The 14,293-nt window shown below is 43.9% G+C and overlaps 1 protein-coding gene across 2 annotated transcripts in view; it reads right to left on the reverse strand.

Moving 5' to 3' along the window:
• Positions 1-14,293, reverse strand: part of SLC25A33 (solute carrier family 25 member 33) — a 35,518-nt gene that overhangs the window by 11,244 nt on the left and 9,981 nt on the right. Inside the window, exon 2 of one of the 2 annotated variants that reach the window (XM_045898756.3) lies at positions 10,663-10,842. The exons of the other annotated variant lie outside the window; for it this stretch is intronic. Within the exon in view, the coding sequence (XP_045754712.1) occupies positions 10,663-10,842 (180 nt within the window). The remainder of the gene's footprint in view (positions 1-10,662; positions 10,843-14,293) is intronic. 2 annotated transcript variants of the gene reach the window in all.

Raw genomic sequence — 14,293 nt, forward strand, 5'->3', positions numbered from 1 at the left:
CTCAGTGGAGAGTCTGCTTCTCCCTTTGCCTCTGCTGCTCCCGCTCCCCCTGCTTGTGTGTGCTCTCTCTCTGTCAAATAAATAAATAAAATCTTAAAAAAAAAAAAAAAACTAAGGAAAGGACTGTGTAGAACTTTTTTTTTTTTTTTTTTTTTGACAGAGAGAGACACAGTGAGAGAGGGAACACAAGCAGGGGGAGTGGGAGAGAGAGAAGCAGGCCTCCCGCCGAGCAGGGAGCCCGATGTGGGGCTCAATCCCAGGACCCTGGGATCATGACCTGAGCCGAAGGCAGATGCCCAACGACTGAGCCACCCAGGCGCCCCTGTGTAGAACATTCTTTAGAGGCATTTTCCCGCTCCAACGTAATGATTCTTCAAGTTGGTTAAATTTATTCTTTTCAATGGCTCAATTTTCATGGTATCCAAGAGAATTTACATTACACTGAGGTCCCCTCTGATTTCATTTCCTTCTCTTACTGCAGATTTTTCTGCACTTGGTAATTAGTACCTCCAATCTGACAGCATTCTAAGTTTATCTAGCTCACTAATAATTGTACTGTTGTCAAAAGAGTTTATATAATGCTTTACTTTCATTAGGATACTGAAGGTAAAATAAAATGGTGTCTTCCACTTTATGGAAAAGCTATTGGTAAAGTGAATCCTGCCAATTTTATTTCTACCACCTTCCACTTTTCCCATAGAGAAAGTTTCTAGAAACAAAGCTGAAATTTTTGGTGCAGAAGAGGTTAAGTTGATGTTTTGGTCCCTAGCGTGCTGGATAATGTTCAACTTTTATCCATTCATAGTTTTCTTTCCTGTTCTTTCCTTTTTTCAGGTCAATGTAATTTTTCATGGTCTAGAGTCCCTGAATGTACAAACTAAAAAATGTGAATCTTAGCTTCTCTTCCTCAAATTTTTGATGTTTATAAAATATTTCAATTGCCTGAAAATGAAAGAATACTTGTACCTGTAAGCTCTCCTCAAAAATGGCAGGCTAGCAATTATCTAGATAAGAAAAAAGAAATAAAAGGTATCTAAATTGGAAACGAAAAAGCAAAACTATCATTTTTTTTTTTAAGCAGGCTCCATGCCCAGCATTGAGCCCAACATGGGGCTTTTGAACTCATGACCCTGAGATCAAGACCTGAGCTGAGATCAAGAGTCGGACACTTAAGTGACTCAGCCAGCTGGGTGCCCCAGCAAAACTATCTTTATTCACACAGACAACACAATCTTACACATAGAAATACTAAGGCGTACACTAAACAATTACTATAACTAATAAAGTTCAGCAAGGTTGCAGGATATGAGATCAATATACAAAAATTAATTGTATTTCTACACAGTAGCAATGAACAATCTGAATACAAAAGTAAAAACTGATTCCATTTACAACAGCATCAAGGAGAAGAATATCCCTAACCACAGGGAGATGGAGTAGATCAGTGGTTGCCAGGGTGGGGGAGGGGAACTGGGACTGACTACTGATGGGTGCATGTTTCCTTCGGGGTGACGAAAATGTTCTACAATTCGATAGTGGTTGTGGTTACATAACTCTGTGACTACACTAAAGCCCACTGAATTGTGCACTTCACAAGGATAAATTTTATGGTATGTGAGTAATAACTCAATAAAGCTATTCTTTCAAAAAGTAATGAACTGGACCCTAGTTCCAGCTAAATAATTATTTCAAAATATTAGGGGGACAACAGTCTTTTCTTTTCTCTCTCTCTAAACAATAGTCTTATTTTCTAATCATAGAATGTTTTCCTTACTGGCAGTTATCAGCCCAGGCCCTTTTAAGTGATCCCATGACACACTCCTGTTTGTGTAGCCCAGCCTAAACCCTCTGGCCAGCCCTGAGCATCACATGAAGGGCCTCTGTCTGAGATACTACACAATTAGAGGGCACAGCTACCGTAAGTAGTACCTTTCTTTTTTTTTCATGGCATCTGGGGAATGTAAAAGCAAGGCATTTAAAATGAGACCGAGCCATGCAATGTAACATTACTTGGCAATAAAAAGGAAGTACTGATACACAAAAACAAGGATGACCTTCAAGAAACATTAGATTAAGTGAAAGAAGCCAGACATAAAAGGCCGTATGTTGTTTCATGTTATTTATATGAAATGTCCAGAGGAGACAAATCCAGAGACAGAAAGTAAATTAGTGCTTGGTTGCCTAGGCTGGGGGTGGGCGATGGCGAGTGACTGCAAATGGGTGAGAGGTTTTCTTTTAGTAGGGATAAAAATGTTCTAAAATCAAATTAGTAGTGTTGGCCACACAAAACTCTGTGCACATACTAAAAACAGTTGGATGGTATTCTTTAAATGGGTAAATTGTATGGTATGTGAATTACATCTTAATGTTAAACAAACCAAAAAACTTGGGGCACCTGGGTGGCTCAGTCGTTAAGCATCTGCCTTCGGCTCAGGTCATGATCCCAGAGTTCTGGGATCGAGTCCTGCATCGGGCTCCCTGCTCAGCAGGAAGCCTGCTTCCCCCTCTCCCACTCCCCCTGCTTGTGTTCCCTCTCTGTCAAATAAAATCTTTTAAAAAAACAAACCAAACCAAACCAAACCAAAAAATAACCCAGCAAGGAGAAGAGAAAGGCTCCTTGAAAAACGTCTAATACCAGAGTGGGGGGCACCTGGGTGGTTCAGTTGGTTGAGTGTCTGCCTTTGGCTCAGGTCATGGTCCCTGAGTCCTGGGATCAAGCCCTGCATCAACCTCCCTGCTCAGGGGGAAGTCTGCTTCTCCCTCTGCCCCTTCCCCTGTTCATGCTCTCTCTCAAATAAATAAAAGGAATGAATATGGACTGTAGATTAGTTAGAAAGCAGTATATAAATACTGAATTTCTTGAATTTGAAAACCATACCTTGGCTTTAAGACAATACCCTTGTTCTTAGGAAATAAATGCTGAAGAACTGAGGGTAAAGGGGCATAATGCGTGTAACCTATTTTCCAATGGTTCAGAAAAAATATGTATGTATACAGAGCAAAAAAGAAAAACAAAAAACAAAAAACAAAAAACAAATGGGCCAATGTTACAAAGTGGTGATTAGAGGTAAAGAATATAACCAAGTAATCTGTACCATTTCTGTAACTATTCTGTTTGAAATTATTTCAAAGTAAAAAGTTCTTAAAAAAACAAAACAAAACAAGGTATAGGTCATAGATTATAAAAATATTAGGGGCGCCTGGGTGGCTCAGTCGTTAAGCGTCTGCCTTTGGCTCAGGTCACGATCCCAGGGTCCTGGGATCGAGCCCCGCATCGGGCTCCCTGCTCAGTGGGAAGCCTGCTTCTCCCTCTCCCACTCCCCCTGCTTGTGTTCCCTCTCTCACTGTGTCTCTCTCTGTCAAATAAGTAAATAAAATCTTAAAAAAAAAAAATTAAACTCATGACGACAGCCCACAAAGTCACAGAAGCAATGGGTGGGGTAAAGACAATTCTTGGGTTTCTGTAAACCTAACACGCCAAATGAAGTTCCTGCACTTTGAGTGAACTTTCATACTGGCTCAAACAAGCCACTCAGCTCTTACTAGAGGCATGAGAGTTTAGTGTTTTCAACTGTAAATACTTTACTTTTACTCAAAACAGGACTGTGCTTTACAAAAAGCCAAGCTCTCTGAACAAAAACTTCTCTCCAGTAACACCTTGAAGTGATTTACAACTTCTAAGAGTATGTAAACGATTTCAAATGGTCAGTATATTCAAATATTTTTAAAGTTTAGATTCTGTCTGTGGTCCCATTAACGTACAGGGTGCAGAGCCAGGCCCAGAAGGCAGTTAAACACAATTAAGGGACTCTGGCTCTAGGAAGCCTGAAGCCTCTCATCTATAATGCAGTAGGGAACTCATGTCCTCAAGTGACTCAGGCCTTTTCAGAACTGCAGAAAGACGGTCTCCATAGCTACGCATATTAACAGTGGGCAAAAAGTCAAATTTGTTACATAATTCAAACTGCTAACCTATCTGGATGTTTACAAAACTCTTCTGGAACAATCAAGTTCCTACTATAGGTATTCTTTGGCTTCATAATAAAGCATGTTAGGATCCAGACTAATCTTCCCACAGTCATTTCAACTTTGATTTAGAAAAGAAATGCAAAAGGAAATTAGGGTCTTGTTTGGAGCATTTCATTCTCTTCACTAGCTTTAATCACAATACGAACACTACAGACTAATCCAAGACAAAGATCTCATCTGAACATAAAGGTTTTTACAAGATAGAGACTAGCTCACTAATATATTACTTTTCAGGTTAAAAAAGTACTTGAAAAAACAAAAATAAGATACCTGAGTACTTTACAGAATAGGAGCTCTGACAGAAAGAAAAGAAAAAGAAAAAGATTAATGCTTAAGATTTTTTAAAGCAGACACCAGACATAAACTGATATATTAATAATCTCTATGGCAGGTCTAACAGCGAGAGCCTAAATATGCTAGCATCTTACCTTTTTTCTTTTTAAGCAACTATACTCAAAATGTAAAGGTTACTGGTGCTCCGGCGGAGGATATTTTTTTTTCCCTAATACGTTACCCTAACATGAGACACATGCAAACACTGATTTGCATTTTGAAAAATTAGCTTCCTGTAAAGAAATTCTGTTGCGTGGTAAGTCTTTTAAAGTCGTTCTGCCTGAAAGAGTAAGACTAGATATAAGCTGCTTAGTTTTAAGTGAATAACCATTTTATTCACTTGGGTCTTTGGTAACCCAACGTCTTCTAAAACTGAACAGACAACCTTGATGGGCTTGTGGTATAGAGGAAAAGCCTAACTCTTGTCGTCCTTTGATCACTTACCAGATGAGAAGCCCTCTCTGTAGACCCCCATCACTGCCCGTAGCTCAGCCATGTTAATGGAGGAAGGAGAGAGCTACCTACCGATCTACGGGCAGGAGGGCGGCTGCTTCAACCAGGCGGTGGCAGAGAGGAAAGCAGCCACTGCTATTCCGGCACCCGGAAGCACGCTTCCCATGCGGCGCACTCTCTTTATGCAAGCGCTGAGTAACCCGCTGCTCTCAGAAGATTTTATTTATTTATTTGACGGAGGGAGACACAGCGTGAGAGGGAACACAAGTAGGGGGAGTGGGAGAGGGAGAGGCAGGCTTCCCGCTGAGCAAGGAGCCCGATGTGGGGCTGGATCCCAGGACCCTGGGATCATGACCTGAGCCGAAGGCAGACGCTCAACGACTGAGCCGCCCAGGCGCCCCAACATGCTGCTTCTAGAACGTAACAGGGAAAGACACATATCTCCCCTGCAGAGCAAGTGCACTTTCTTCAGATGAGCATTATGTAATAGGATAGTCCCCTTTTTCTGCCTTGGCCACCAAGAAACTCAGTTATAAATCTTATGTTTAAAAAGCGCAGAGGGGGGCGCCTGGGTGGCTCAGTTGGTTAAGCGACTGCCTTCGGCTCAGGTCATGATCCTGGAGTCCCGGGATCGAGTCCCGCATTGGGCTCCCTGCTCGGCAGGGAGTCTGCTTCTTCCTCTGACCCTTCTCCCTCTCATGCTCTCTGTCTCTCATTCTCTCTCTCTCAAATAAATAAATAAAATCTTAAAAAATAAAAAAATAAAAAAATAAAAAGCGCAGAGGGGGGTGCCTGGGTGGCTCAGTTGTTAAGCGTCTGCCTTCAGCTCAGGTCATGATCCCAGGGTCCTGGGATCGAGCCCCGCATCGGGCTCCCTGCTCGGCGGGAAGCCTACTTCTCCCTCTCCCACTCCCCCTGTTTATGTCCCCTCTCTTGTTCTCTCTCTCTGTCAAATAAATAAATTAAATATTAAAAAAAAAAAAAAAGCGCAGAGGGCGCCTGGGTGGCTCAGTTGGTTAAGCGACTGCCTTCGGCTCAGGTCATGATCCCAGGGTCCTGGGATCAAGTCCCACATCGGGCTCCCTGCTCAGAGGGGAGCCTGCTTCTCCCTCTGACCCTCTCCCCTCTCATGCTGTTTCTCTCTCTCAAATAATTAAATAAAAATCTTTTAAAAAAAGGATGAAAGAAAAATAAATAAATCAATAAAAAGCGCAGAAAATGGGGCGCCTGGGTGGCTCAGTCAGTTGGCGTCTGCCTTCAGCTCAGGTCATGATCTCAGGGTTCTGGGATCGAGTCCCACATCGGGCTCCCTGCTCAGCGGAGAGCCTGCTTCTCCCTCTCCCTCTGCTGCTCCCCCTGCTTGTGCTCTCTCGTGCTCTCTGTCAAATAAATATTTAAGAAAAAAAAAGCGCAGAAAGTACATATTATGACAGCAGCTAATATTTATTATTTACATGGTGCAGTGTGCATGCTGAACCCTTTATATTCAATATCTTACGACATGCCCCAATTCATTCATTCATTCTATTGGTACTGAATGCTTATTACTACGTGACAGGCAGCATTCTATGTGCGTGGGGACACCTCGGGGACCAAGATAAATCAAAGTCCCTGTGTTTAAGGAACCTCCATTCTGGTGGGGGAAGAGAGGAAACAATATAAATATGTAAACTACACTGTACCTTGGATGGAGGGTAAGTGCTGGAGGTAAAAATAGAGCAGGAAGAAGGGATGGCGTGAGGGGAGGGCTTAGTTTTAAATAGCATGGTCACTGCAAGGCCTTCCTGCAAAGGTAACAACTGGGAGTCAGCCAGGCAGATGGCGTCCTAGAACAAAGGCCCTTCCTCAGCAAATGTTGTACTGTTCCCAGGTGCAAAGGCTGAGAAGGAACAGAAAGGAGGCCAGTGTAGCTGGCTATGGGAAGGGAAACATAAGGAGGTGAAGTCAGAGAAGTCGGCGAGGGGTGGCAGCCATGGAGAGCCTACTGAGTGGCAAGCACAACTCTGGCATCTCCCTGGCGGGAGAAGGCAGCCCCTGGAGGGATGTGAGCAGAAGATTTTCTGCTGAGGAGTGGGCACGCGAGACAGGACGCCAGTCTAGCAACACAGGTGAGATGTGGCGGCCGCCATCATGGCAGCAGCGGAGAAAGGAGGCAGAAAGGAGGGCAGAGGGGTCAGGTTCTGTACAGATTTTTTTTTTTTTAAGATTTTATTTATTCATTTGAGACACACAGAGAGAGAGAGCATGAGCAGGGGGAGAGGCAGAGGGAGAGGGAGAAGCAGACTTCCCGCTGAGCAGGGAGCCTGATGTGGGGCTTGATCCCAAGACCCTGGGATCATGACCTGAGCTGAAGGCAGACGCTTCACCATCTGAGCCACCCAGACGCCCTCTGTACAGATTCTGAAGGCAGAGTTGGGAGATTTTCCTGTGGGGTTGAGAGAAATAAGAACTCGGGAGGACTCTGGGGCTTCAGATCTGGAGTGGAAAGGATGGAGTCGCCTTTAATGGACACGGAGAAGACTTTGGGAGCGGCAGGTTTGGGGAAGTTTCGTTTTCCACAAGTTACACTTTGGATGCCCAGTAGACATCCAAGCTGAGATGTCCAACAGGCAGCTGCACTAACGTGTGAGGCTCAGAGGAGAAACGCTGTCAGCTTACAGGTGGTATTAAAGCCACAAGAGTGAAGGCGATCCTAGAAGGGGCGGCTGGAGCTAAGGCAGAGGGTCACCATGGGAGCCCTGGGGCCCTCCAACATCAAGAGGCTGTCATGGAGACTCAGCAAAGCAGCAGAAGCAGCAGCTGGCGCGGTGGGAATGTGGTCCTGTCGGGCGCTGAGCCAGAACCACTGCTGTTTCCACATGAAAGAAGCAGCAGCAGAGGTTCGTGTTGGGGGGGGGGCGGTGGTTGTCGTCTACTCTTAGCTCTTCAAATCTTTCTTAGAAATCTATTTTAGAGGCGCCTGGGTGGCTCAGTTGCTTAAGCGTCTGCCTTCGGCTCAGGTCATGATCCTGGCATCCCAGGATCGAGTCCTGCATCGGGCTCCCTGCTCAGCGGGGAGTCTGCTTCTCCCTCTGTCCTTCAACCTGCTCTCATGCTCTCTCTCTCTCAAATAAATCAACAAAATCTTTAAAAAAAAAATCTATTTTAAGGTGAATATACATTGAAATGACATTGAACAAGTCACTTAATCTCTAATTTGCATTTTCTCATCTATAAAATAAGGGTCTATAAAAGAATTTCACACCGGAGCGCTAATCTCAGGGTTCTTGTGAAAAATCAATGAAGCAATACTATAAAAACGTGATCATTTTTTAACTTGAAAGCTAATGAAGATCAGTTGAGAATATTAAAAATGTATATACACATCAAGCTAAGGAAATAAAACTTAACGAAACAGCTCTTGGGTGAAAAAGGCCACTTTACAAACACTCTTCTAACAAAATATCATGACAAAAATTTTTCCACTATTCATATATATATATTTTTTAAAGATTTTATTTATTTGAGAGAGAGAGAAAGAGAGAGCACATGAGAGGGGGGAGGGTCAGAGGGAGAAGCAGACCCCCAGCTGAGCAGGGAGCCCGATGTGGGACTCGATCCCGGGACTCCAGGATCATGACCTGAGCCAAAGGCAGTCGCTTAACCAAGTGAGCCACCCAGGCGCCCATCCATTATTCATATTTTGATGTGAATATATATAGAAGAGGTGGTTTTGAAAAGTATTCATGTGTCAGGAATGTCTCACAATTGTGTAGCTGTGGCTGCATGAACCAATGACTGCTGTGGGTCCGTGGGGACAAGGAACTGTCCTGTGTGTGGTGTGGTGTGGGCACTGTTCCTGTATTTTCCAAGACGGAGAGGCTTTTTTTGACTTACATTTTAATAAACAATTATCCTCAATGGGGGAAAATATGTACATACACAGAGAGAGAGAGAGAGAGAGAGATTTACAGGAGATAGAAATACTAGGGATGTAGAACATGCATCCTAAAAAGTTCAACTAGAGAAACATCCCCATTTACCTCTGTCTACCTTACAAGCTTGGCCCTGTTGACACCCACCATTTTTGGGTAACAGTTCCCAGTTACAGTAAATAGATAAATCCGCTAGTCATGAGTTATTTGGCAAGCACGTAAGAGGGAGTTCTTTTTGGATGTCAGTAAAGTTGGCAAATTACCTGTCTGTTTCATTGTGTCCAAAACACTTCGTGTTCCTCAAAAGGGAAGTGTCATCTGAGACACCGCCACTGCCTAAACATGGAAGAAGGCAAACCGGGGGCGGGGGTGGGGGGTGTCTCCACAGTCATGGCTTTTTAACGACGTGGGCTTGTCGCTCTCCCTACTGGGATCAAAGTGTACCTCCACATCTCTGTATTTCTCCTTCCTGGGCCTACCGCCAGGTAGGCTTTCTGCCTTTTGTGTCTCCAAGCCCCTTCTTCACTATTTCACTAAATTGGCTGATCGTCCCGGAATCTTGGGTTTCCCTCCTTTTCCCCTAGCTGGGTTTCTGATCCTCTCCCTTGGGACCTTGCCCTCCGCAGCTGGTTTGCTGTCCAGTTTTGCTCAGTAAACTCAGATGCACTCTCATACACACATCTGGCATGGAGGCCTGGGTGACTCATTGGTAGACTTTACAAACAAAACGTGCCTAAAAATAAATTAAGCACTTTCCAATTCATTCCACCTTATCTAAAATGTGACTGAATTCTGTCCAAAGTGCTAAGTGATATGGTTATTAAGACAGAACATCTCCATTTTATTGCATTTTTTTCCTAACGTTTCCCAACTAAACGTCTACATCGACAAAACAGCAATGTCCTTCTTGAACACACCCTTTTCTGGTGGTAAGTTTCAGAGATCTGAGTGTCATGTTTAGCTAAATTCAACTACTATTTATTGAACACCCCTTTTATATTTATTTTTTTTTTAGATTTTTTATTATTTATTTTTTTTAGATTTTATTTGTCAGAGAAAGAGAGAGCAAGCATGAGCAGGTTGGGGGTGGGGAGCAGAGGTAGAAGGAGAAGCAGGCTCACCGTGGAGCAGGGAGCCAGATGAGGAACTTGATCCCAGGACCCAGGGATCATGACCTGAGCTGAAGGCAGATGCTTAACCGAATGAGCCACCCAGGCGTCCCAAGATTTTTTATTTTCAAGTAATCTCTACACCTGACCCGGGGCTTGAACTGACGACCCTGAGATCAAGAGTGGTGCGGTCCAAATGAGCCAGCCAGATACCCCTGTTGAACACCTCTATTAAAGTAAACGGCCCCAAGCTAAAATGCAGGCATTGCCAATCACTCTTCTGCATTTCTGATTCTGCCTTAAGCCAAATTCAGCCTGTGACTATTCAGCCACTTCATAAGCAAATGAGACATTTTTAATGCAGTAAAAATAACACACTAAGCAGGCAGCCTCAGTATGAAACAAATATTTTAAAAACCATTTCACTAAATATATGTTGCAACTTTTCTATAAATGTAAAATTATTTCCAAACAGCAAGTAAAAAACATCAGAATATTTTGTCTCTATATAACGTGCAGTCTTTAAATTTTTAACGTCACTCTACCAACCCAGATCTTGCCAGCCCTCAAAAGATTCTGGGCAAGAGCAACATTCTGATGCAACAATTTAAACATGGATTTTTGGTTTACTTTGTTTACTTTGTCGCTGGATGATGATCACACACAGCCCTGCTGCCAAGGGAGGTCAGAGCTCAAAGGTATTAGTACGGAAACCTAACTCTCAAGTTTGGACAGAGACTGCAAACAGAACACCCCATCTGATGGGCTTGACAGACCTTCTGTATTCAGTGAGAGTCGGGGTCCAGCACGGGGACTGAACTTACTTCAGAACCTGGAAGAGCCCAGGTGTCACGGATGTTGGTCTCACCATCCCAGCTCCACTAATGGTCCCCAGATGAACCTGAGGATAATAGACTGTCCGAAGAGCTAATCTTGAAGACTGCAACCGTGTCTTAATGACTTCTAGTGGACAAGTAAAAATAGCACCAACCGTGCCCCCACACCTGTTAAGAGAAGAAATCACAACAGGATCAGAAAAGCTGTACTATTCCCTAGACTGATAAAGTATGAAATTTCATTTTTCTCTCTTAAGAAAAAAAGGCACTTGTTTATTTCATAATTAGAACATACTGGGAGGTAAGAAGAATTTGTTGAAGTCTCAGCAGCTAAAGAGAGAACCACTGCTAACATGATGCGCGCCCTTCAGGGTCTCTATCACTGGCTTTTTAACGTCCCCTCCCCAGCTTACCCGGATGCTGTGGCCACTCTCTGGGGCCGCATCTATGGCTACCATACCATCTGTGATGCCTACACACTAGTCCTCTCTGCCAAGGTCTACCATTTTAACCCATTATTCTGTTAGCCATTTCCAACTCCGCTGCCATGCTGTGGTGAATATTCTTTTTTTTTTTTTTTTTTTTTAATATTTTTATTTGTCAGAGAGACAGGCAGAGGGAGAAGCAGGCTCCCTGCTGAGCAGGGAGCTCGATGCGGGACTCATCCCAGGACTCTGGGATCATGACCTGCGCCAAAGGCAGCCGTTTAACTGACTGAGCCACCCAGGCACCCCTGCAGTGAATATTCTAGACAATGCCTCTTTGCACAGTCAAAAATTATTCAGATAATGCTGCTATTTTGAGAAATCAACATTCACTACAACACAGACTTCTATTAAAATATGATTAATTTGGACTCCACTGAAAATAAAGCTAAAGCTCCTTTTAATGATGAAGTCCTCAAGCGTCCTTCAGTCTCCCTGATCAGGGTTCTCCTAACCACCCTTTACAATTTGTTCATGTCAAAATATTACCCGAATTAAAAATCTAAATATTTTTCCTCAAGACAACTCACTTATTTATCCTAAAATACCCACTTTCATCTTTTCTTTTTTTTTTTCCAAGTAGACTCCAAGCCCAGCATGGAGCCCAACATGGGTCTTGAACTCATGACCCCGAGATCAAGGCCTGAGTTGAGGGGCGCCTGGGTGGCATAGTCGGTTAAGCGTCCGACTCTTGGTTTCCAGCTCGGGTCATGAGATCGAGCCTCACGTCCAGCTCCATGCTCAGTGTGGAGTCTGTTTGAGATTCCATCTCCTGTCCCCCTACCTCCCCGCCCCAGGGGCTCTCACACGTACACGCTCTCTCTCAAATAAATATATCTTTTTTTTTTTTTAAAGATTTTATTTATTTGACGGAGAGAGAGAGACAGCGAGAGCAGGAACACAAGCAGGGGTAGTGGGAGAGGGAGAAGCAGGCTTCCCGCTGAGCAGGGAGCCCGATGTGGGACTCGATCCCAGACCCCGGGATCACGACCTGAGCCGAAGGCAGACGCTTAACGACTGAGCCACCCAGGCGCCCCTCAAATAAATAAATCTTAAAAAAAAAAAAAAAAGACCTAGCTGAGATCAAGATCAGATGCTCAACCAACTGAGCCACCCAGGGACCCCACATCTTTTCTTAATAATATCCATGAATTGCATGTTTGATGGGCTAGTTATAATTAACAATGTCAGTACCATCTAAAACCATCCCACCACCACCAATAAATGTTTTACTCTTTGGAAAACACTGATGATCAGGACCTGTGTCTTACTCATCTTTATATCCCCGACATCAGGACTTGCAAGTGCACAAACAGTATTTGCTAAACCAAGGAATTATTAAATTGAGATTTCAAGGACAATGTCTTTCAAGGGATCTAAATGTTTGAAAATAGCATATACTCTCGGGGCGCCTGGGTGGCTCAGTCATTTAAGCATCTGCCTTCAGCTCAGGTCATGATCTCACGGTCCTGGGATCGAGCCCCGCATCGGGATCCCTGCTCAGGGGGGAGCCTGCTTCTCCCTCTCCCTCTGCCTGCCACTCTGCCTACTTGTGCTCTCTGTCAAATGAATAAATACAATCTTTAAAAAAAAAAAAAGAAAAAGAAAATAGCACATACTCTCTACCTTCTGTCACAGGCTCCATTACCTGGGAGCTCCAGGTAGGGAGGGGCTGTGTATTCACATACTCTTGCACTTAGAGAGGATAGCACCTGGCAAACAGGTGGCTCAATAAAAATAAGCACCAGCACCTGTGATTGGGAAACAGTAACGACAGGAAAGGACAGGCGCTGGCAGACAGAGAGTACTTAAGTTAGCTTCCCTACGCCACCAGATCTAAGTGTTGGAAATGTGGAAGTGAATCTAGCACCCAGCACAGACTCTGAAAGAATGAAGTAAAACTCCATGCAGTATTTTAGAATCAGGAGCCCAAAGTTCCATAGAGCAAGTAAAATGATGATAACTAAGAGCTGGAAGCTATCAGTTTAAATAGCATTACTGCCAATGACTATTCTATGACAGGCATTCAATCCTCCAACAATCCTACGAGGTAGGAGCTATTATTTACCCCCAATTTACCATGAGGAGTATGAATGTCAGAAAAAGAGAACGAGGGCGCCTGGGTGGCTCAGTTGGTTAAGCGACTGCCTTCGGCTCAGGTCATGATCCTGGAGTCCCGGGATCGAGTCCTACATCAGGCTCCCTGCTCGGCAGGGAGTCTGCTTCTCCCTCTGACCCTCCCCCTCCCCCCTCTCATGTGCTCTCTCTGTCTCTCATTCTCTCTGTCTCAAATAAATAAATAAAATCTTAAAAAAAGAAAAAGAATGAAATGTACAGACTGGGGGAGGGTGAAGAGGAAAATAGTAATTTTTGACAGTTTAGGCAAACCTGCTTTAGAATCATGATGATAATACACGTAAATTGAACTGTTTACATACAACAGTGTTTTCTGAACTGTGGGCCAAAGCCCATCAACCACAAAAGCAATTTAGGGGATCACAAACAGAATGGGAAGGGAGAAGGGCAGGAAGGACATGATGTATATCAGACAAGTACCATTCAACCCTCAAGGATTTTGCCACTGGTATTGTCTTTACTTTTTAGATGGGGAATCCTTGTCTCAATGAGGTCATACACTTTCTCAAAGTCACAAAGTGACGAAGTGGCTAAACTGAGACCCAAATCCAATGTTCTTCCCACCATACTCTTGGGAAGGATGATGGAAAGATAATTTTGTTAGATTAAATTTAGACTATTTACATACACACTCTACTTGGCCAATAGCTGATTTGACAATAAGGCCTTTAAAACTCTGTGTTTGGGGCGCCTGGGTGGCTCAGTTGGTTAAGCATCTGCGGTTAAGTGTCTGCTTTCCGCTCAGGTCGTGATCCCGAGGTTCTGGGATCGAGCAGAGTGCGGCTCCCTGCTCAGCGGGGAGTCTGCTTCTCCCCCTCCCTCTGCCTCTCCCTAGCTCGTGTGCACTCTTGCTCTCTCTCAAACAAAATCTAAATCAATCAATCTCTGTGTTCTTCTGCACCAAGGAAAATTTGTGAGCCTACCTAATACTGGTCTGTATAATTTGCTAAGCACTAGAATGTGTCTAAAGAAAATGGGATATAGTGGGGAGTCTTAAA

Source organism: Mirounga angustirostris, unplaced genomic scaffold (genome assembly GCF_029215605.1).
Source record: "Mirounga angustirostris isolate CCGP_5_RB_7025 unplaced genomic scaffold, mMirAng1.0.hap1 SCAF_4, whole genome shotgun sequence".
In the NCBI taxonomy this organism is placed as follows: domain Eukaryota; kingdom Metazoa; phylum Chordata; class Mammalia; order Carnivora; family Phocidae; genus Mirounga; species Mirounga angustirostris.